Raw genomic sequence first — 23,743 nt, 5'->3', positions numbered from 1 at the left:
GGTCTGGGCAAAATCTTCCCCGACACGGATTCCATTTCTCAACCACTTCCCCCACATGCTCATATGCCTCATGCCCTCGTCCCCGAGGTCCCGCCCTGGCATGTGGCAGCTACTGAAGAGTCCGCTAGGTTGTCCCTGGGGGATAATATTTCACATCTTCCTCCCAAATATTTAAGTCCTGACAGTTTCTGAATCACCTTCTATGCATCTAACACTAGATGAAAATGTGAACAAGCCTTCAGATTAGCCCAGAGCCAGGCAGGTCAGTGGCTAAGATATTTTGGGTCAGAGGAAAATCGTGTGCGCCCCGCCCCCCACCAGATAGGGGACACCTAGGACAGCCATTAAGAGGGGACTGCCCTAGCTCCTACCCCGGCCTGACAAAGGACAGTGGGCTGGCTCTAGCAGCGCCCCAAACCAACATCTCCATACTCTCAGCATGGCAGAATTCCAGGTCATCTTTCTTCTCTTCCTTATACTTTGCTGTATTTTCCACAACAAGCATTACTTTCTTTTTTAATTAGTTAAAAAAAAAAAAATAGGTTGTGTATTGCCGGTGGCATAGTAAGTCGGTCCATCTTATAAAGGCAACTGATGAATATGTAAAATGGTCATCTCCCTTGGCCAATTAACTCAGATCCCAGATATTAACCTGAAATGCAGGAAGGTGTCCGCATGAAAGGAATACTTACAGAGGCATTAGCTAGGATAGCCAAAAACTGGAAAGCATGGAAACGTCCACCAGTGGGAGAATGAAGAGGAGAATATCTGTCCCTTCAGTGAGGAGTGAAGCAGCTGGTAAAGGTGCCATGCTAGGCCCAGCCCCAACGGGCAAGCCACTCTCTCCCCAGAAGACCTCATCCCTGATCCGCGGCAAGGAGCCTGGGCCAGAAGTGCCTGGCTGAGACATGGAGCAAATCCAAAAGTGCTTCTAGAGGACATCCTTGGCCTCCACCGCCTTCCTTCTGAAAACGTAGATGGGCCAAACTCTCGTTTTCCTAACAAAAGAGCAGCTTTGGTTCTCACATGCCTCGTACCTAAAGCAAACAGTTCTCTTCTCTGTAAAGGTCTCGGAAAACGTCTAATAAACACAGGGCCCAGGAGTCCGCACAGGCGGCTCTCCAGCCCTGGACGAACAGCTGCAAGTGAGGGTTTCTCGTGACAAGCATCTGCAAGGAGTGAGGCCTCGCCTAGGCTGAACCCCTAGAAGCAGCAGGATGAGATTTCATTATTCAGCTTCTCACAGAAATGCTTTCATTGAACTGTGACTTAACATCATGTCTCCTGGGGGTTGATTTAAGAACCAATATGCAGGGGGGCCTGGCTGGCTCAAGTGGGGCAGGTGACTCTTGATCTCAGGGTTGTAAGTTCAAGCCCCATGTTGGGTGTAGACGTTACTTAAGAATAAAAATCTTAAAAAAAAAAAAAAAAAAAAAGAACCACTATGCACGAAAAGAACCACTATTCCACGAAACCACTACTGACAGCATCGTCCGGCACACCACTCTCCTAAAATGGAAAAGCCCCTGGTATTCAGTACTCACAAAAAGTGTCTCTCCCATGAACTGATATACTTCCTTGTATTAGGAAACAAACGTATGATAAGTCCAATTTCCCTTTTTGCTTTGGCTACCAGGAAGCTCGGAACTAGGGTCAAGGCAAACTTACAAAAACTAACCTCTTATAACACTGTTTTCTCAACTACCTCGTCCTCACCCTGACAAAGCTCAGATCCTGCAACTTTAAAACTTTATTATACATGAGCCTTTTAATGTGCTCTCCTCAAATGCTTTTTGGAGAAAGGCAAAAAAAGTAGAAATAAAAAAATATTCATGAAATGAACTCTATACTTGGATCTCACTTTCTCCAGGGAAGGAACACAAAGACTGTGCAGCTATATATGAAAAAAAAAAAAAATCTTAGATAAAATGCCATGTGGAGAAATAAAAAAGCAGATACTAAACTGTATATACACTATGATTACCACTATCAAAACAATGCATGTATGAGGATGAAAACAAAAATAGGTTTCTGAAACTACAAATTGTGTGTTTAGGTAAAACAGTTAAAATGGTCATTTTCCCCCCCTGAAGTGTTTATCTTCTCGAATGGAAACAGAAACCTATGTGGGTGAAGGAAGCAGGCAAGCAGAAGCCAGAGCTCCCTGGCCTTTCCCATGTCACCCCCCAGGCTGCCACACTGGGGGCAGGGGACAGGCTACATGCTGTCTGGCTCCTCAGGGACTGGAACCCAGCGGGTGTGGTCTGGAAGTGTTAGGGTCCTGAGGAAGACGCCTGGTGCCTGAAAGCACAGCTGTGGGAGATTCTCGCCATCGGTCAGCAGCCATGTGCGAGCACGCCCTCGTAAGAGCACGGAACTAGACACCGGGACACACGGCTGTGGAGAGTGGCACGAGCCATCGGCCATGACCCCTGACCTACAAATGCTAGGACTTGACTGGCCAACTAGTGACCCCTCCGCCTTCCCACGTCAGATCAAGTGCCACTTCCTCCAGGAAGCCTTCCTCATCCGCCCCCAGAAACTGCCCTCACACCTGACGGACAGCCATTCACAAATGGCCTGCACGCCTCCGTCCACGCCCCCGGCACCTCTGCAATCACGTCGTCCGTGTCCGCCCAGCCCAGGGGACCGCGAGCCCAAGGCCAGCATAGTGCGGTTGGTGCCCGGGCCACAGGAGCCAAGTGGCCAGCGGCTGCCGGGGTGGTTCAGCCCCTGCTGAGGGCCGAGGTTTGGGCGAGTGGACTAGAGGCTTCCTCCTGACCCCAGTGGCTGCCGGCATGGCTGGCGGCCGCCTCTACTCTGTCCATCTCTTCTCCAGGGACGACAGCCCACATCGGGCAGAGAAGCCTCGCCCTGGGGAGCAAGTAGGAGGCTGACTCATCACCTCGCAGGTGGAGTGAGCTCATTCCCTTCCAGGGCATCCTCAGAACGAGAAACCCACGGCAGAGGTGGTTCCCATGGCAACCAGCCAGCCTCTCCTCCACTGCCGCTTCCCAGGGTACCCTCCACCCGTGCCAGGGTCACCTACCCCGCCCAGCCCAGCCTCAGCCCTGAGAACGGAGTGAGCGGGGACCGTGGGCGCCAGGCAAGGCAGAGCCCTGCTCCACCCCCACGGCTTCAACAGGTCTACCCAAACACACTCGAGACCAGGAAACTCATGACCCCACAGTTCACTCCTTCTCTGGAAAGTCTGACAATTAGAAATTCTGAGCTACACTCCATCTCCCACACAACTCCCACCAGTACTACTTCTCTCCCTCGGGCCTTGCAACGTGGCCTGGAGCCTTCTCTACACAGCCAGGTTCCACTACTCCTGACACAGCTCCCACCCTCCCCACCGGACCGTATGGGTCTCCAACCCTCTCAACGCGCAGTGTCCAGTTCAGACAGCCGAGTGCCGAGCGGGACTCAGGACAAGCCCAGAGCCCGCTGCTGCCCCGAAGATGGCCGTGCTTGTCCCTCTGCTGACTCACCCGGTACGCTGCCACCCACCCCCAGGCCTCTCTCTCCAGCTGCTCCCAGCCCACTCCTTCTCGCTCATCCCCTGCCCCGCCCTTCCCAGAGCTTGATACTCATCGCTCATGCCTTTGGTCGCATTCTTTGCCTGGCCCACCTCCCCACCCTTCACCACCACCCCCTGGCCTGACTCACCCAGACGTACTCCGGATTTGATTTTTAGCTCACTTTATCGCCTCCCCCGGGAACTCTTACCTGTCTCCTCTAAGGTGGGTTGAGGCCTTCCTTGGGCTCCCTTCCCTATACTACATGTGACGTCTTTTACTGTGACAAGGAAATGCCGGTTCCTAGGCCTGTCACCCACTGGCCTCTCAAGCACCGGACCCTGACCTGGAAAAAGCAAGTGCTTAATGTCTGTTAAATCTGGGTGCTGAGCACATCGGTCTTTGCTGTACTATTCTCCGTACTTGTTCTTAGATTTGAAATGGCATTTAAAAAAATGAAATGACCCACAGTAAATGTGACCCGAGTGCACAGACTACTGCTGGCTGCAGAGTATGTCTGACCACCCCAACTACCTGGCTGAACTCATCCTTCAGAGACTCCCCGCCCCCTGGGGCTGGAGCCGCGCCCTGTGGCCAGTGACCGAGTAGTTCAAGCTTGGAGAACTGCATCGCCCGTGCCTGGAACAGAGGTGACACAAGGGTGAGCCCCCTTTAGGGCTATAAGGTCATCTCATCTCCACTTGTCCTTTGCACACGTGAGAAGAGCAGTTCAGCGAGCACACTCATCTCACTGCAAACTAGCCCAGACGGCTAAATGTGACAGGGGGTTTCGCTGCTAAATGTTGAAGCTGGGTAATGGGTACAATGGGATTCATTAGACTATTCTCTACTCCTGTACTTGAATTTTCCATAAGTTTTTTTTAACTTATTCATGCAACTAACATTCCCTAAGTGCCTACCACATGCCAGGCAGGGTGGATAAAGAGAGAAATAAGGAACAACCCCCTCCAGCGGCCATGAGTTGAAAACTTGATTAAATTCTAAATTATTTGCTATCTAATCCCTCCTGGAAAATTCAACACCTGATGGCACGTGTGACATGAAGACAATGCTGATTTCCCCAAAGGGCAGAAGAGATAACAAGGGGCTTTGGGCGCTGTCTCTCCTGGGCTTGTCTCCCCAGCCCTGCCTCCTCCACCTGCCCTTGCCGTCTCCCCCATAAGGGGGCGGCACCCCATTTAGTAAGTGGCTGCAGGACACTATGGGTGGGCCTGGGGGCTGCTGCTGATGTCACAAGCCCACAGGAAGCCAGGCCAGGATTCCAGCAAAAGACAGTCTTCCCTCAAAGGGCAGGATCCAAAGACCCTTCATTCTATCATTACACCCTTTCCTAAAGCCTTCTCAGTTATCAGGCGCTAGGCCAGCTCTGGAGGTCGAAATAAAGGCCACGTGGAGGACCCTGACTTCAAGGGAATCAAGGTCCTATTGACTGGAAATCCTCGGATTCAAACCCTAGCTCTGCCACTCACTAGCTGCGCGAGAACCGGCGAATTACTAAACCTCTCTGGGCCTCGGTTTTCCCATGTATAAAAGGGGGATGCTAGCGCCCACCTTGCGGGGTGGTTGTGCGGACTGTATGGGTCAGTGCATGGAAAGTCCTTGTCCCCGTGCTTGAATGTGAAAAGCTAAGGACCGTGCCAGGCACACAGCATTGGAAGAGTTACTTCACGACTCCCGCATTAGTATTATTCACCAGGCTCCTACAGCCTATTAACAGGTCTAGGTGACGACGCAGTTTGAAATGCAAAGAACAAAATCCCAGAGGCAAGGCCAGATTCAAGAAACAGGCTCAGACTGGCTCTGGCTGTCCTTGCAGCAGTACGCTCGCCCGCTGCGGGAGCTCTCCTGAGCCATGGCCTAGCCACAACCCAATGGGTAAATGGTGCCTGCGAGCCCGTGGAAGCTTTCCGTCTGGCCAGCAGCACCCCTCTCCTCCCCAGCCTGCCCAGACCCAGATGCTGTAGCCAGGCTGAGCGCTGTTTCCTTGTTGTTTGGGGTTTGGGCTTTTGTCTTTTGGAGCCAGCTGCCAATTTCCGCTCACTCTGGGCCTTAGGCGGTGTGGACGCTTCAGCCCCCACAGACCTGGGTGCGAACCTCGGTCTGCAGCACGCGAGCCTCAGTATGTTATTTGACTACTCAGGGTTTTGATCCCCTCACCTGTAAATAGAGCTAATGCCTCCTGCCTTGTTGTGGGGATGAAACAGCCAACCCAGGGCCTACAACCACCACGACTGTGTCAGGGGGTGGGGCCTGGAGCACCTTCACAGACGCAGGGCCAGCCCAACCCCGACACGGCCAAGAAGGTGCCACACTCTGGGCTAGCCAGTAGAGGCATGGCCAGCACTCCTGTGCTCCCAGCACGGCAAGAGTTCCGCCACTCCCCAGAGGCAAGGCCCAGCACAACCTCATTCCCAAGACCAGCCTTGGGGATGGCCAGTGCCTGGCGTGCCACACAGGGCAAGAGGGAAAGAGAGAAGACATGGGGAAGAAGGGAAGAGGCCTAAAAGAAGCCCCCATCTCGCCCTGAGCTGCCCCCATGCCCACTGCTTGACACAGCACTGGGCCCTGGAGTGTCAGGGACCAGAACTCCAGCAGCATTGACAACAGGGCACCCCCCCATCCTATCACTCAGCCCACCCCCATGTTGCAGGCGAGGAGCAGGTGTGGCTCATCCAGCATCATGTGGCAGCCATGGGCAGCTCCAGGTTCCGCAGGAATGTGCAGGAATGTGTGCGTCAGCAGAGAGGTATTTGGGGCCCAAGGAGGGTGGAGACCCAGTTCTGTCTCCAGTGAGGGGCTTCCGGTCTCCGGTCAGGTCAGTGATGAGGTCTGTGGGCTCTGGCCAGGCAGCGCCGGGTTCAGAGGCTAGAACACCATTCAAGAGCTGTGTGGGTTGGGACAAATTATTTAATCTCACTGAAGCTCAACTTCTCGTGTAAAGTGGAGATGAAAATGCCCAGTATGGTTGTGAGGATTCATGGACACAAAACACATCACGGACTTTGCACAGGGCCAGGTGTGTGGGCGTGGTAGCTGTAAATAGCAGGACCACCACCACTAGTCCCCCCACGCGCCACCAGCCTCGACCCTTTGGCTCATTTCTCACTCCCTTCCTCACCTGCCAGAAACCAGTCCCAGGACCATCTGAGCGTATGGGCAGCCATACAAAGGACCCACCTGTCCTTCATCACCTCCAACGTGGCAGAGCACAGCTGGCGTCATGTGTGAAATCCACCTGAACTTGACCACCCACACGTGAGCCAGAACCCCAGCAGCTCCATCCCTCTGCCTTCAGAGCACAGGTCTGAGGCTGCCTGTCTGTCTGCAGGTGTTGGGAGCCCACCCACAAGCATGACCGCAGAAGATGGCGTGTGTGTGCTTGAACAAACAGTCCTTACCGAAACCAGCCCCACAAGGAATGAACCCACGGCAGAGCGTCCTTGGACAAGTCAGATCACCACGATGGACCTCAGTCTCTTCATCTGAGGGGGGAGGGCCAGGTGACAGTACAGTCCCCTTCTGGCCTTGCATTCTGTGGTTTGAGTTCTTCCCACTGCTACGAGGGAAAGAAGGGCTAGAGCTGGGTTCTGGAAGTAAACAAAGTGAAGGACGAGGCCGCCTACTGACACCCGTCCCTTGGGCAGATTCCAGGCTGAAATCCTGGCTCCCTGGCACAGGCTGCCGTTTCCCCTACCTCGCACCGGTCCTATGATGCAGCTAGCCTACACAAAAGCCGGATTATGAACACTGCACCTTGCAGTGGGCAGAGATGCTCTCCCCACCCCCGGACCACACCCGGAGCACCCGGGCTAGAAGGCCGGGCTAAGGGACGCTTCACCAATCCCAAATAAGGCTGCTTACCCTCCACAGGCACCAGGCTTCCCCCATGGCCACACCCCACGCAGGCATTTCCAGAATAAGGGTGATGCAGGGCCCAAAACACAGAGCACCACTGCAGCCATCAGGGAAACTCACCTGGCCCCACCCACGCCCTCCCTAGAGGCTGGGAACAAATTCCTGAAAGCTGAGGGCATGGAAGACTTCTAAAGATAAGAGTCTCCCTGTGTGGGCAGAATAGTCGTTTCAGGGCCAGGCTGGGAAGCCCAGGAATCAACCTCAAGATCACCTTTAGAAGTGCTTGGCTCTACCGAGCAACCCCCATCAAGAGGACAGACGCACGGAATGCTGGCACTGACCCAGGCCTTGAGATCATCTCCATGTGATAATCCAGGTAAGGCATTTACAACGCTCCACTCCCACCGACCTGTAACCCAGCCCCCTCGTGTTGTAGGTAAGGCTCGACGTGGCTTGTCCAGCATCACGCAGCAGCCATGGGTCCTGGTACACCCTGCATGCCTGTTCTCCTTATTCCCAGGGGACAGAACAGGGTCCACCCCAGCGCTCCCAAGCTCTCTGGACTGATAGGCCAAAAGAGGACGGTTTTCCACACCTACTCCTCTCCAAAATGCCACCCACCAGGGTCCCAACAGCAAGGGAGGCAGGTGGACCAAGGTCCTGCTGGACCCCACACGCTGGTGAGCGGCAGGGTCTGAAGCTTCTGTCAGGTTCCGCGCCCCAGGCTGCCGTGGCTAAAGACAGCAGGCTGCTGACGTCCATCGCTTGAGAGAACCCTCAGTGCCGGGGCTGGAAGGCGGTTTTACTTCCTTTGAGGCCCCCAAACCCACACAAGAGGATCAGAAACTCCCTAAGATTTTCTGAAGCAGGGGCCCTAGCCAAATGCAACAAGGGCAGGGAGCGGAGGGACGTGTCAGCATGGCCAGGACCTCGGGAGACGAATCCGAAGTGGGCCGATGGCCACAAGAGGAAAACACACAGCTGGACGGCCTAACAGGGAGCTGGGGGGGCAGGACAGGGGGGCACACAGGCTCCAGGCCGCCCTGCAGTCAAACACCCTGAGAGGGGGTGCAGAGCAGTGTAGCAGGCCAAGGCCATCCTAGGCTCGGATCCCATCTCAAGCTGAGGCTTCCCTGGTCTCTGGCTTCCTCCAGACTCCAGGGCACACCTCTGAGGCTGGGGAGCCAGCCCGGGCTCTGCTCTGGGACCTAGATTCAGCCCCATCCGTGCTGTGGCCCTTGGTGCCTTGGACCGTGGCCACCCAACATTCTGCCAGACATCTGCTGGATGTGGCCGTCACACCCCCTGCAAAGGCCCCACTGCCACCGCTCAGCACATGTAGTGTTTGGTGAGCACCTACTTGCGCCAGCAGGAGGCTCCTGAGGACTCACCCCGCTCAGGGAGCAGGAGCACCTCTCCCTCCCCAGGCCCGGGCCACCCAAACTTTCGCTTATTGTGGGGGGCGGGGGAGGGGGCAGGACGTAGTAAATATCAGCAAAGTCACCATCTCCGTCAAGACCTCTTCAGCCCTGCCTGTGTCTATGTCCTTTGCTCATAACTCTGAAGTGCCTGCTCACTTGCTCAACATGCAAATTTTCAGGCCCCACCCCAGACCCACATGCACCCTGAAGATGGCGTCCAACATTTGTACCTTAACAAGCCTTCTGGGTGATTCTGATGCCCGGTCACGTTTGAGAACCACCCTTCCAGGTTTCAAGGCTCTGGGACAAGGTGGTATAAGTGTGTCTGGATCACAGTGGCATAGCCTCCAGGAGGCCCAGATGACAAACCCCCTACTAGGGGGGCTCCTGAGACCACCCAGACCCACCTCCCGTCATCCAAGGAGCCCCAAGTCATTCATAGATCAGTGACATCCCCTGAGAACCCTCTGAATGTCCTCAGAGCCAAGAGTTTCACAATGCCCTAAGCGAGGATGACGAGGGCTGCCAAGAGGCTGCTGACACGCCTGTCCTTTCCAGCTCCCTCCTGCCCATCCTCTACCCAGGCGCTAAGTGAGCGAGGCAAGCGCTGAGTGGCCGAGAGCCAGCAGAGAAGGAAGAAAAGGCCAGAGCCAGGAAACCAGGCCGGGGCAGGGAGACATAACTGGAATCCCACCGGCTGCCCCTGGGGCCCAGCCAAGAAGGGCTCAGCTGTGCCTCCCCACCTCGGCCTCTTCCAAAACTCTACGTGCAGAGAACGACTAACTTCCCAATGTTGCAAGATGCCACTGTGAGACATAAAATGCAAACTCATTTAGAAGCATTCCCAAATCCACAGCAGCTTTCTGTCATTACATATTTGCTTCATCAAGAAGCAATAAAAGCACAACTGCTACTCTGGGAGGAGAAAAACCGGCAAAGCAGTGAGTCCCTAAGAAGCTGACTCTCAGAGGCCCTGGGGAAAGGAGGGCAGCGGGCAAGGGTGCAGTGCCCCCCAGGAAATCGGAGCCAGGTGCCCAAACACGTGTGGGAGGAAAGAAAAGAAGAAACTGAGGCTGGCTGCTCCTGCCCTCCCTCCTCAAACACCAGGGAGTCTTTGAACCCTGGCGGGGGGTGGGGGGCGCAGTAGCAGGTGTAACACAGACAGCAACCCTCAGAGGCAGGAAACCCAGCTTCTGGTCTCGCCTCCACCTGTAAGCCCCTGTGCGACCTGGACAAGTCCCTCAAGTCCTTCAGCCCCTCCGGGCCTCAGCTGCGGTCTCATCTGTGAAACGGGGTTAGGGGGTGGGCCAGGCCAACCTCGACAGCTCCAGGGCACAGGAAAGGTGGGAGCAGAAAGGACAGCGTGCATGCACGGTGCTGTCTTGGCTGTGACACCATTTAAAATACAGACGACAACGCAGACAGGACTGCATAATACAACATACGCTGAGGACAGAAAGCACCGAACACCAGACAGCTGTTAACTTCCAGGGAGGACGGGAACAGCACGGGGGGGGGAGGCACACCAGCACCTCACCTTCACTGGCCTCCTCACTACCACATGGAACCGCCTGAGCCTTTGCAGGCCTTTCTGAATTTCCTTACTTCCAGCTAAGTCATCTCAAAGGGTGCTGTAAAGACTAAATGAGGGGCGCCTGGGTGGCTCCGTCAGTTAAGCGTCTGCCTTCAGCTCAGGTCATGGTCCCAGGGTCCTGGGATCAAGCCCTGCATCAGGCTCCCTGCTCAGCAGGGAACCTGCTTCTCCCTCTTCCTCTCCCCCTGCCACTCCCCCTGCTTGTGTGCCCTTTCACTCAAATAAATAAAATCTTAAAAAAAAAAAAAAAGACTAAATGAATGAATAGCCGGGAAACCCTTGACCGTGCCTGGCCCACAGCACCCTACCAGGCTGGTGCACCGAAGTGGCGGGGGGGGGCGGATGCTCAGCTCCACATTCCCAGACACCTTCCCTGGGCCTGGGCCTACACCGGGCCTTCGGAACCAGCAGCTCCCGTGGAAAGGGGATCAGGGGCACGTCCCCGAGCCTGGCACCCCTGCACCCCACTGTGGCCTTTACCATGACAGGAGTTCCAGCCAGGCCCACTGAGCTGAGACCCCAGTGCAGCATTCCTGAATTTTTTTTAGTTAGTTACGCAGAGTGAACCTCTAAATTAACTACTGTTTAACTTAAACAAACAAAACAGCGGCTTTCACAGAGACTCACTCACATTTGGGGAAACATCTAAATTAAAAAGAGGCCTCAGGGTTTCATGCATGCAAAGATACCTCCGAACAGTCCCAGCCAGGATCCAGGATAAAGGGCAGGAAACCAGGGGTCTGGCCCCGCTTCCCTTGCTCCGGGAACGCAGGATTCACGAGCCGCCTCCTCCATCTCCCGGCTCCCAGAGCCAAGTCTGGAAAAGTACTTCGGGTTCCTGGAAAGAAAGGCCTTTCCGAAATATCGGGAACTCCACTGGAAAGTGCCATTCATTATATATTATCTGGAGGATGTCTGCGGTGTTTGAAAGGGAGCCACTCCTCTGCTGAAGTCAAGACCGTGGCCAAAATCAACACAGGGGCTTCTGAGCGCCAGAGAGACACACACGTGTGCCTGCACTCACACGTGTGCACGGCCTGCACGCTCACAGACCGCGACAGACACGGAGGTCAGGACCACAGCACCTCTGCTAAAGCTGATGCCCCCCCCCTGCAGACCCCACGCTGGTGGGCGGTGGGGATCCCATTTCCTGGTGTTGGGACTGAGGAGAATCGAAAGCCCCACTTCTCTCCATCCCCAAACCACAGACTGTGACGGTGGACAGTCCCCCATTGGACGTAACCAGAGAAGATAGTCTGACTGTAACGAGCCCCCAGCCACCCACGTGCAGGGCTTGCGGCCTGTCCTCCAAGATGGAAAGCCAAGTTCCACTCAGAGACCTGCGTGAAGGAGGCCACCCACCTCGACGTAGCCACCCCTCCTGTCTTCTCACCTACAGAGGATTTGAAAATAGAGCTCAGCACCCCTCCATTCTGTTCCCATCCGTTTATATCAGCTTTACAGATGGCTTTTAAAAATAAATCTTCAGGCCCATAAAAATGCTCCCTTGTGAGCCCTGGCCTGGCCTGTGTCTGCGCTCTGAACGGGCCCACGGTACCAAGCAGCAGGCAACAGGAAAAGCAAGGCAGAGAGAAGGCGACTTGTCACAGGCTCCCTTCCCCCACCGACCGCTCTTCCCCCAGCTGAACCACTTGGGGCCTCGGATTTACACCCTGAGTGGAAAGGTTCAAAACTGGGGGTCAGGCAGGGCACTGTCCTCCCCCCAGTGCTGGCCTGCAGCGCTTAAAAGCCTGAACTGACTCCCACCTAAGCCCCCCAACTTTCCCTCACCAACTTTCTTAACGGTCTCACAGCTTAACAGAGAACCTCCAGCTTTGGGTTTCTTTTAAAACCAAAATAAACAGTGAGCCTCAGCTACCAGGTTCAAAGCCTGTTCCCCAGGTGACCAAACAAAGGGAAAGACGAGCAGGTGAGGCTGAGCGACCCAGAACAAGAGAGGAGGACAGGGTTGAGTCCTAAAGCGGGAAAGCCAGTTCCCAAAAGCTGGGGTCAGCTCTACAGAGGCCACCAAGGACACGGGGGCCCTTCAGGCTCAGGGGACCTGAGTCTGTTCCTGTCAGTGACTCCTACTCAAAAGTGTGGAGAAATACAATTAGAATGCCCTCCTACCTTTTCAACCAAGAAAAGTCACTTTGGGTTGGCCCTGCTCCCCTGGCTTAGCCCCTCGGACCCTTCAGTCAAAGATCTGAATTCAAAACCAACTCTACCCCATTCAAGTTGAAAGAGACCCTGGTAAAGTCACTTAACTTTTCTGAGCCTTACTTGCCCTGTCTATAAAAAGGGAATAAGACCTCACAAGTTTGCTCATCATGATTAATGAAGAGAAAACTATGTGTGAAAGCATAAATGTTAAAAATCATGACTCATGGGGCACCTGGCTGGTTCGGTCACTACAGCATCAACTCTTGATCTCGGGGTCATGAGTTCGAGCCCCACATTGAGGATAGAGTTTACTTTAAAAAAAAAAAAACCCACAAATCCTGGGGCGCCTGGGTGGCTCAGTCAATTAAGCATCTGACTCTTGGTTGCGCTCAGGCTGCGATGTCAGGGTCATGAGATCAAGCCCCGAGTCTGGCTCCATACTCAACGGGGAGTCTGCTTGAGATTCTCTCTCCCTCTCTCTCTGTCTCTAAAATAAATAAATCTTTTTAAAACAAAACCCATGGATCCTATAATGAGTACTTGATTATAAACCATCTTTAGTTGTTCTTATGATTTCACTTATATAAGCCTTGTCTACAGAACAGCAAAAGGTTTGTCCCTACCCCTGCTTAAGAGTCGAATTCTGAGGTCAATCTGCCTGGGCTCCTTCATAACCAGCTTACCAGCTGGTTGATCCTGGGCAAGATACTTAACCTCTCTGAGCCTCAGTTTCCCTATCTGCAACAAGGAAAATAACAGGGCCTTCCTCAAAGGGTTGACAGATTTAGGTAATCCAAACCACACAACCCTCAAATAGTGTGAACCATCAGTCATTTTACTTATTTGAGGAACCAAGACGTTCTTAATAAATACTGGCTGGTTGGTATAAAGCAGAAAACGCTCCTTTTCAGCCTCCCCTCTCTCATCTTCTCTTCCCTCCCCAGGAGGTGGACAGTGTTTACATCACCTCCCAGATCTTGGGCTTGGGAAATGCTTTAAACCAAAAGGTTCCCCTTAAGGACTCAGGACATCAGCACCTTCCTTCCCAGGGGCTCCTCGCTCTGCAGCTGTCGAGCATGCTACTTTCTATCTCCCGGCCTGGGATTTTCATCTGTCAGGAGTAATCATCCCACGTCCCTTCCAAGGCTGCCACAGATGCTAAATGGGGCCACCGACAGAACATGTCTAATGTGCAAGAGGGGTTCCTCTGTATCCCCCACCCCCAGGCCTGGAGAGGACCCCACAACCTCTCAATGAAGAGCAGACCCCAGCCCCAAAGTAGCCTGCTACAGCCCAGGACCAAGCAGGCAGTTTCCAGGGTAACAGCATCCTCTGCATCTACTCCCGATTTCCATCCCCGGCTGCTTTTGATTCTCTTCCCGCCTCTGTAGTGGGCTAAGTCACCTCTTCCCACTATTGCTAGGCAACCCTGAGAGCAGAGCAGCTGCCTCCCGGGGGAGGACCCCGGCCCCCCTCCCCTTCCCAGGACTCAGGCCCTGGGGAAAGCTGCCCCCATTGGACACTCCCACCCCACCCCATTAACCCCAGGGATAGCGAAGGTGAGAAGCACTCCCAGACCAACAGGGTTTAGGGGTGCAGGTGCGGTGGGACTCGACCTTGGGGAAATGAGGAGAGCCACCCCCTCCTTCCCCGCCCCAGCCTTCTACTTGCCTGTGCTTATGTGTGATCTATTCTTAAGCAGTTTCCAAGCACAGGGTCAATCAAGCTTTTTATGAAAGATGCCCCTCTTGATTATCTTCCTCTTCTGCGGCTCTCCCGCTCACTCACCATGAACCTGGATCCCTGACCTTAGAGTAAACAGCGGGCAAGAGAGAACAGATAGACACAAATGAGGAAGAGGGGCAAGGAGGCAGAGAGCATGAGAAACTCTGCGAGCTGCTGAGCTCCGGAGGTGGGAGGACAGGCAATTGTCATTTTCTTCTCTGTATGACTTAGCATGTTCTCAGGTTTTTTAAATTAAGATAGAAGGATACCATAAAAGTCACCCGGGTTTTAGAACATTTATACATATAGAGTATATTTACATATATTTAGACTATATTTACATATATTTAGTGTATACATATTTTGAGCAAGTTCTAGTATATTTAGTACACAGTTTTTAGTGTCTTCACAAGGTTGTGCCACCATCACCACTGTCTAATTCCAGAATGTTTTCATCCCTGGGTTTTGTTTCATATATGTTTGCCTCTGGTCAAACGTCCCTAGATAACACAAGCATTTCTTCTGTAAGCTGCGAAGTGGTGAGGAGGCAAACAGCAGAGCCACACTGCCCGGCCTCGGGTCCAGGCGACCCCGTACCGGCTGTGTGATCTTGGGAGTCCGCAGCTGCTCTGAGCCCGCTCTGTCATCTGTGAAATGGGGATAAAGTGCCCGCCTCACAGGACGGGATGTGCTAATGCAACACACAGTCCCCAACACAGTGCCTGATACTTAGCCTGTGCCCAGAAGGGGGGGAGCCGCTATGACTATGACGAGACAAAGAATTTTTTTTAAGTACAGCTCTGCTCCCGGCTCTGGTCTGGGAAGATGACTGTGCCCAGGCTGTTGGGGACTGCCACCATTTTTTGCTGATTTGTCTGGGAGGGCTGAATGGGGCACACGGATGGGGCAGGTTGGGGTCATGAGTGTTGCCCATGGGGCTTTGGGGCCGACGCATCACTATACCAGACTCGAGGTGCCCAATGTGTTGGGAACCTGCCAGATAATCCCCAGCCAGGACACGGGAACAGGGGCTAGGGCAAGCAAGGCAGAGAAGAGAGCCCCTGACCAGCCCTCTCTGTAAGAATGTACCCCTACCCACTGAGAAGGAAGGCTTCTGGGAGCTTGGACTTGATGCCTAGCTTGGGTAACCAGGTGAGAAATCTTGATGTGTTAAGAGGAAGGTGGGGACGCCTGGCTGGTTCAGTCAGTGGAGCATGTGACTCTTGATCTCGGGGTTGTGAGTTCAAGCCCCATGTTGGGTATAGAGATTACCTAAAAATAAAATCTGTTAAAAAAAAAAAAAAAAAAAGAGGAAGGTGGGCTCCAGGCTGGCTCTGAGCCCTGATTTGCTGGGTCTCCTGCCCCTACCACTCCCAAGGCCCCTTGCCTCCAGCAGGACACTGGTGCCTCAGCAGGGAGACAACCCTGGGCCTGAATCAGGAGTCTGAGCGGGCTGACCAGTGCGGCCAGGACGAAGGAACCAGGCTAAGGGGTTTCCTCTGCCTAAGGCTTCTCAGCCACGACCTCTCTGGGGAGTTGCAGACTAACCCGTCCAAACCAGCTGGTGGGCTCTGGAACCTCTCCCATGTCGTTGGCAAGTTACTGAGCCCAGCTCCCCAGGCCCTTGCAGAGATGAGATGTGTGCCCCCCCCCTCCCGCCGAGCATACTCAGAGGGGAGAGAAGCAGGGCTGGTGGGGAAGGTGCCCTGAGACCACAGCCCACTGGCTCCACACCCCGTCCTAGGAAAAGCTTGGGTGGGTTACACATGGGGGCAGATCAGGTGGGGTTAACGTGCTGGGATGGTTCCCACAACACCTGCACAGCTGTGGGAACCATACCCCCACCTGTGAGCTATACAAACAGCCTGGCCTCTCAGAAAGGTGAGAGGTCGGCTCTGTGGGAGGGACAGTGAGGAGAACAATGGGAGCGGGTGTTGCCCGGCCTGCAGCCGCTTACACGTGGTTGCCCTCTGGTCTGCCCTCCCACATTTCTCCTGGCTCCCTCCTGCCCTGCCCTCCTTCGTACACACACACAGCCCAGCTGCCAGGGAAGGGGGAGGCTTCCAGGAGAATCTTCAAACGCCGCCTATCCTTCAAGATGCAGCTCAAATGCCAGCAGCTCTTCAGCCTCTCCACCAACGCAGGCAGGGAGCAGTGCTCGCTCCCGCCTGGCAGCAGCCACCACCACGCCTCTGGCCATTTTGGCGCTGCCTGGCGTGATGTTCTTTCTGCTTCCCTCTCCACCTAAACCATGATGGCACGACCCCAGATGGGTGGAGCGTCAGATACCTGACAGGGATTCAACCAGTGCTCACTGATGGACTCCGCCGGGAGAAACTGTTGGCGCTCTTACACTCAAAAGGGACTACAATAGTGGAACAGAGACACCGGCTCTTCTCTAGAGACACACAGCAGCAGATCTCAGGTCTCAGGCTTGGAACGCCCACGCTGGTTCCAAGAACCACAGGAGGCACCGGGTCTTGTGCGACAAGTCCTCAAGCCAGGCTTACAGTTTGTGGCCCCTGGCCAGGCGCCCAGCTCCGGGCCTGCCTGGAGGAGGAGAGGGGAGGCCCAAATCCCAACCACCAACAATGAACTACAGGATGCCCATTTGGTTTGACCTCCTCACCCTTAGAACCGCCTGCAAGCAAGGGCCCAGGGGTCCAGGGCTCCCCCCAGCCGCACCCCTACTGTGGTGAGCACAGCCTTGGTAATCCTCCTCGAGCAGACAGCTTCAGGAAACCACTTTCCTCCTTTTCCTTTGGTGACCACAGACCTTGCAGGAGCCTGCGGGCCTATCTCTCCTACAAGCCCAACTCCAGGGACCAACAGCCCCTCAAGATCTCATCATTCCTCAAAACTGGACAATCTGCTTCTAGTGGGCTCCGGGCCTTCTCGCATCTGTCCTGGGGAAGCCTAGGTGGCAGCCAGAGGCAGCCCCGATGCTGTGGGCCCCCGTCCAGCTCTCTTTCAGGCTTTGTTGATCAGCTTGCCAAACCGTGGGTCACGTGTTCTCAGAGCACCCACGTGAGACAGGTTTGGGAGAGGATGCGGCTGTGACCGGTCCGAGAGCAGAGCAGGGCTGGGAGGCACGGGCAGGGCCTCAAGAATGCCCTCAGCTACGTGACGGTGGGGCCTGAAGACACTCCGGGCTGTATCCGCTAGAGGAATTTCATACTCTGAGGTCATTTTACCTGCACTGGAACAGACCGACAAAGTGAGCACTTCACATCCATCTCTTCATCCTGGAGACCCAGCAGGTACGTAAAGGTGGGCAAGGGAGTCCACAGCACTCTACAGTGACAGGACTGAGCAATCAGAAAGGTCAAGTGACATGGAATGAGCCCGAGTTCACTTCAGGGCCCAAGGTCAAGGAGAACACAACTTCGCGCGATACTCAGAGCCAACTAGATGGGTCTATATACCCCTTCTCTCCAAGAATATACGGTAAAGGCCACACCAACTCTGGCTCCTCAAAGAGCTGACGTGTTTCTGAGCACTCCCTGTTAGGCGCTCTGCTAAATTCCCTCCACATATTGCTTGGTTTAAACCTCCACTCAACTCTATCAGGCAGGAATGATTAATTTCCTCATTTCCCCACTGGTATCGTCAGGCACAGAGCAGGTAGGTGACTCACTGAAGATCACACAGGAAGTCCACAGAGGGGCCAAGATTTGAACCCAGTGTGCCCAGAGCACGTCTCTCTGCAGAGGCTAGAGCCAGGATACAGCCCCAGGATGGGCTGGGTTGTCCGGAATGTCAAGTATTCCATCCCTATCTCCACCTCCCATCCCGGAGTTCGGAGCCAGGCGTGATGCTATGTTTCTTGACACCTTGTCCTGTACTAGGCACCGGGGATTCAGCAGAGAACAGAATAGGCTGGGCCCTGCGCCCACAGCCATGGGCACGGGGTGAAGCAGGCCGGAGTGCAGAACAGTGAGGGGCAGGAGGACTGAAATGAGAGTCAGTTCTCTCCTCCTGCATGTTTTACTTCCACCAGGCATCACTCTGGTTTTTGCAGCCCTAACCTTCAAGGCAGACGGATGTCCTGTTCCTCCCCAGGTAAACCCCTCCATAGCGGGCCTCCCCCTTGACCGGTGGCCTTGGCTAGCTCCTGCAATGGTCCTGCAGTCCAGCAGGGAGTGTAAACAAGAGGGCCCATCTTCCTGACGCCTGGCATGATGTGGGTGCAGGCTCGGGACCTGGGCCTACCGACAACCACCTTCATTCACCTGCCATGTGAACGCCTATTTCAACACCATTAGCTCAGCAAATATTGACTAAGCTCCTATATGTTAAAAAAAAAAAAAGAGGGCTGGCACCTGTGGGAATACCCATTAAACTCGAGCCTATGGGATTCAAGAGGGAAGAGGGAATAAAATTTAACAGCTGAAAGCTGCCATTTTACAAATCTTCGTCAACCCAGCAGGTGGGGGTATCAGCTCCTTTTTATAAATAAGGAATTGAAGGCTGAGAGGTTAAAGTGACTTGCCCAAGGTCACAAGCCTGCAAGTGTAGAGCCAGGGTGCTAGTCAGAGCCCATGCTCTCTCCAGCTGGCCTGGTGTCCGGGGACACACACGGGAGGGTGTGCAGAGATGCCCGTGAGGGAATAAACCGGGCGGGGGGGGGGGGGGGCTCCCGTCATCCTGCAAAGATGGGCATTCAGACCTGCTCCCTTCAAAAAGGCGGCTTGAGAGCTCAGCCTCGCAGGCCAGCAAACTCCCAAAGAACTCCCAAAGCCGCTGCATTTTGTGTCCGGAGGCAGGGGGTCCAGCCCCGTGAACTCCGCATGGAAGCATTCTTTGAAGACAGGACAAGCCACAGCCCACAGATGCGGGTTTCTTGAGTCATGCCTCCTGCCTGCACGGACTTCTACCTGCAGCTGCCTACGCCTAACCCGTCCCCAGGGAAGTACTTCCTACCACATCATTTCATCCGTGGCCTGTCGGAACCCGGAGGGATCGGCAGGGCAGGGCAGGACAGGAATGCAGCCCGTTTACAGAGGAGGAAACGGATGGGAAGCACCTGTCTCTAGCATTCAGGGCTCCAGCCCCAGCCCTTGGAACTGGGCCGGCCAGAGTCAGCGCTCAAAAAGCATCTGTTGAATACTCTCATAAAAGCTCAGAGAAATGAAATGGACTTGCCCGAAGTCTCTCAAACTGTGACTGCACCACAGCTAAAAACAGGGCCTTCTGCCTCCCACCCAGAGGCCCTTGTGTCCCACTGCACTGTGTCCTCCCACCACCCCCCAACCACCCACAGACACTCAGCCTCCTGCATCGGAATGGCCAGCCCCCTCTGTCCACTAGTCTGCTCTGATCACCCTCAGCCCTCACCTCCCACGCTCAGCAGAGAGGCTGCCAAAAGCAACACCCAGGTTGGGGCGTCAGGGGTAGCACAGTCGGGGAAGCGTCCCACTCTTGGTTTGGGCTCAGGTCGTGAGCTCAGTGTCATGAGATCGGGCCCCTGTCGGGCTCGGTGCTCAGCACGGAGTCAGCTTAAGATGCTCTCTTCCTAAGATGCTCTCTTCCTCGACCTCTGCCCCTCCCGCTTGCGCACGCTCTTTCAAATAAATAACTCTTTAAAAAAGAAGTTACTTTAGGTCTGATCTCCCACGTAACACCACTTCCTTATATCCCCACCACCCCACTGAGAACTCGGTGAAATTTTCAGACAAGAAAACAGGCCCATGCAAGGTAACGGAATGACCGGCAGGAAAAACAAAACAAACAAAAAACAACCCTTGGATTCTCAAAGTCAGGCCCAGAGCTTGCGCCATGCCCCCACCCCCTCCATCAACCCCACCAAAGCACAGGTTGGCTCCCCTTGGTCCAGAGATCCTGACAGCCTCTGGATGCCAAGCCCAACTTTCGTGCCTTCCTTACCACCCAGGGACAAGTGAGGGGAACCTTCCTGCCCCTAACATGGCTGCATTCCAGCCCTCCCCCCTGCACCATTTGGAACTCTGGACCTGTTACTTCTTCCTCTGCCCCTCATTTCCTCAACCTCTAGTGTGCCAGGTTCACATCCACCAGTGCCGGTTCCCGCACGCTGAGTTTACCCCCTAGACCACCAGATTTCCCAGACGACCCTGCTCCCACCTGGCTACACAGAGGCCTGGGACACACCCACCGCCACCCACGGCAGTTTTATGAGTCTACATACGTATATATACACACAGAGAAAGAGACAGAGACAATATAATTTTTGTCCCCAACTATATTTAATATATTCATTCATTCGTTTGATAACAGAATACTATATGCAGGTCCAGTGACCCACACTGAGGAGAAGAGATTTCTGCCCTCCCAGGAACTTCATCCCACAGTCCTGTCACTCCTGCCCCAACCAGGCATATAGTAGGTGCTCCGTGTCTCCTCTGCTCCCCATGGAAGATCCCAAGACATCCACCGCCCTAATCCCATCCCCTCCTATCCAATTTAAAATCTAGTCTCAAGAAGGCCTCACCCTGAATTTAAAAAAGCACCCCCCCCTTGACCCCTTGATAATCTCCAAATTACCCACTCCATTCTCAGCTCCACCAACACCCTAATTGTCCCAGGAAATAAGCCTGGTGAGTGAGGGACTGTCACAGCCTCTCCCCCAGATCCCCCCCAGGGGGGTGGGCAACAGGAAGTGGGGGAGGGATGTTTAAGGAACTGTCACACTGCAAGTAAGTCAGCTCCAAGCCATAGGGCCGGGTCCAGCAGAAGCCCGGGCCTGGGTCTCAGGTCGCTGGGCTTTGAGGAAGCCCTTTGTGCGTGTGTTTTAAATTACCTCTGCTTGTCTGATGAAGTGAGTAAAAGGGCGCCGATTCAGGGCTTAGGATTCCTGAGTGAGCTAATACAGGATGCCTTTGGCTGAAAAAAAACTTCAGTCGGCTCCCTAAACTCCCCCCCTTTTAAGTTTAAAAAAGGGAATGAATGTTACCATTTTTGGACATGAGCGTTCTCCCTCAAGCCCAGCCCTAACCGCACTATCCAAAGGGACGCGCCATCCTGTCCCCCCCATTCCCAGATCAGCGGGGGGTGGGGGGGGAGATGAAATGAGGAGGGACCGGATGGGAGCGGACAGCGGGGGGGGGGGGTGTTCAGGGTACGTGGCCGCCTGGGGCAAGAGCTCACAGCGCAGGCAGGAAGCAGAGGCAGGGTTGGGGCGCCCTCCCCTCCCTCCCCACAAGAGTGGTTTCTGACCTCTTCCTGCCACCGGCCACTATGCCCCGGTCCCACCGCCAGCTCCGAGCCAGACCCGGTGGCGGGGTGCGCACCCGGCACACCTCGTCTGGGACGCCTGGGGACGGTGGCTAAGCAGGGATTCCCCAATGACTGACCCAAATATCCCAGTAAACAACCTCTTGTCCTGGAGCCCTTCAACTCAGATCAAGTTGCCCAAATTCTCCTTCTCCCAGGAATAAGCGGGTGTCGGAGGGGCAGGACGCAGACGCAAACCCATCTCCGCCCGCAGCTGAGTTAAGCAATAAAACGGTTTGCCGTCCTGACCCCGCCCCCACAGGGCCGGCTGGGGAACCGGCTCTAGCCCCACTCCAGCAAGTCCACCTCCAGGCAGACCCGAAGGTGGCTGCCAATCCCCGCAGTGTCCGCTTTCCCCCCGGCCTGCGGGTTGGGGTTGGAAGGTGCAGGATCCCTCACTGCTCGCCCCCCGCAGGTACCAAGCCCAGGGCGGCCCAGGAAGCGCGCTGCCACCGCCATATGGAGAGGCGGCCAGGGGGCGGGGAAGGGAAGGGAAAATCGATCCGGAGCAAGCAGCCACCGCGCCAGCGGCTCAGCCCGAGCCTTCCAAGCACCGTCTCCCACCCCCTGCCCACGCGGGGACCGTGCGGCTGAGGCCGGGTGGCCTGAATCGCGGACCCCAAGGCGACCTGCCCGCCAGCGGCCCCACCTCCCCGCGCTCGGGCTCGGCGTTCGCGGGCTCTGGGAAAGGGGCTCTCCCCCTTCCGCCCGCGCCTGTAACCCAACACCCCACCTCGCAGCGGCCACGCATCCCCCGCCCCCGCTCGTGCGAGCCTGGAGCCCGTTCGGAGCCGGGAGCTGGGAGCGCGGCGGGCGGAGCTGCTCCGGCAGGGGGGCTGCGGCGGGCTGGGGAGGCTGCTGACCTTTCTCTGCTGCTTCTCCCATGCCGGGTCCAGGAGCAGGTCCCGATCCCAGTCCTCTTCCGGCTGCATGTAGTCGTTGGTTTGCTGGGAATCATAATGGTCCATGATGGTGCGCGCGTGCTACGAGCTGGATTTCTTCCTCCACCTTCTCTCCCGGCGGCGGCGGCTGCTGCTGCTCCTGCCCCGGCGTGGGGAGGGAGTCGGGCCGGGCTGGGCTGGGCTAGCGGGGCCGGGCTTGCTCCCCTGCGCCCGGTTCCGCCGCGGCACTGCTCGCGATAGCTGCTGCTGGAGGTGGCGGCGGCTGGAGCTCGCGGACTGCCTGCCTGGAACCTAATCTCCACGCACAGTGAGCGAGGCGGACACACTCGCGCTGCGGGAGCCGAGGCGGGCGGGGGCGGGGGGAAGGGGCAGAGCCCTCCCGAGGTTCTCCATTGGCCAGGCCGAGTTGCCCAAACTTCCCCCCATCGCCTTTCATTGGGAATTCCTGGCATCCGTCAGCCGGGCCGCGGCGCATATAGGTGGACTGGGCGGCCCCCTCCCGGCGCGCACGCCCCCGCCCACTCCCCGGGTTCCCACTCCCCCGCCGCTCATGTGACACCAGCTTAAGCTGAACGGGACCGAAGCCGGGGGACGCCTCCCCGAGCCCTGGGACCGAGCGGCAGCGCGCCCCGGAGCCTCAGTCGCCGCCGGGGACTGGACACGCTTCCCGCCCGCGGGAAGGCGGCGAACTCGGGCGCGCCGGCCTGACTGCGCCCCCCACGCGCTCCAAACCCCAGGGGGCCAGGGGCTGGAGAAGGGACGCAAGCAAACCCGGAAAGCATTTCATTTCTCCTTCGTAGGGTCCGGAGAAGTCAGCACCCAACGAAAGGGGGCAGGGAATGCCGGAATGGAAAGGAATTTCCTGGGAATTTCCTGACTCCATCCCTCCCGCCCCCGCCCGGCCCCGCCCGTCGCAGCCCAGCCGACCCCTGCCTTCTGAGAGCCCGGTGTCTGGCAGGCGAGCGGCGTTCGGGGGCCACAGAGCTTTCCCGCCTCGCCACAGGGTCCTTTCTGGCCCGACCTCCGACTCAGGGGACCGCTCTGCCTAAGGGCTTCCCGCAGGCGCCTACGTCGCCCGGCTTCCCGGGATCCCCTGCAGGTCCCCGCAGGCGGGCAGGCGGGATCTACCCTGTTACAAGCGCCAGCAGCACCCTGAAAACTGGAAGGGAGAGCCCTGAGTGGTCTACCTACTCCACGCCCCACCCCCAGCACACACGCCTGACAGATGGGTAAACTGAGGCTCAAAGAGTTGAGTTGGAAAAGGGATGTAGCAGGTTTTCAGGACTCCAA

General features: G+C 55.8%; 1 protein-coding gene across 3 annotated transcripts in view; it reads right to left on the bottom strand.

Annotated features, from left to right (window-relative positions):
* ACTN1 (actinin alpha 1) overlaps positions 1-22,910 on the bottom strand; it is a 92,773-nt gene extending 69,863 nt beyond the window's left edge. The window contains exon 1 of one of the 3 annotated variants that reach the window (XM_026519668.4): positions 22,415-22,910. In XM_026519668.4, coding sequence (XP_026375453.1) covers positions 22,415-22,519 — 105 coding nt within the window. In that variant the 5' untranslated portion in view covers positions 22,520-22,910. The remainder of the gene's footprint in view (positions 1-22,414) is intronic. The other 2 variants (XM_026519670.4, XM_026519667.4) reach the window with 2 other exon arrangements.
* Between the last annotated feature and the right edge of the window lie 833 nt (positions 22,911-23,743).

The sequence above is a fragment of the Ursus arctos genome, unplaced genomic scaffold, assembly GCF_023065955.2.
Source record: "Ursus arctos isolate Adak ecotype North America unplaced genomic scaffold, UrsArc2.0 scaffold_25, whole genome shotgun sequence".
NCBI classification, from domain to species: Eukaryota; Metazoa; Chordata; class Mammalia; order Carnivora; family Ursidae; genus Ursus; species Ursus arctos.
The sequence above is the reverse complement of the archived record's forward strand: the minus strand, read 5'-3'. Positions and strand labels throughout refer to the sequence as shown.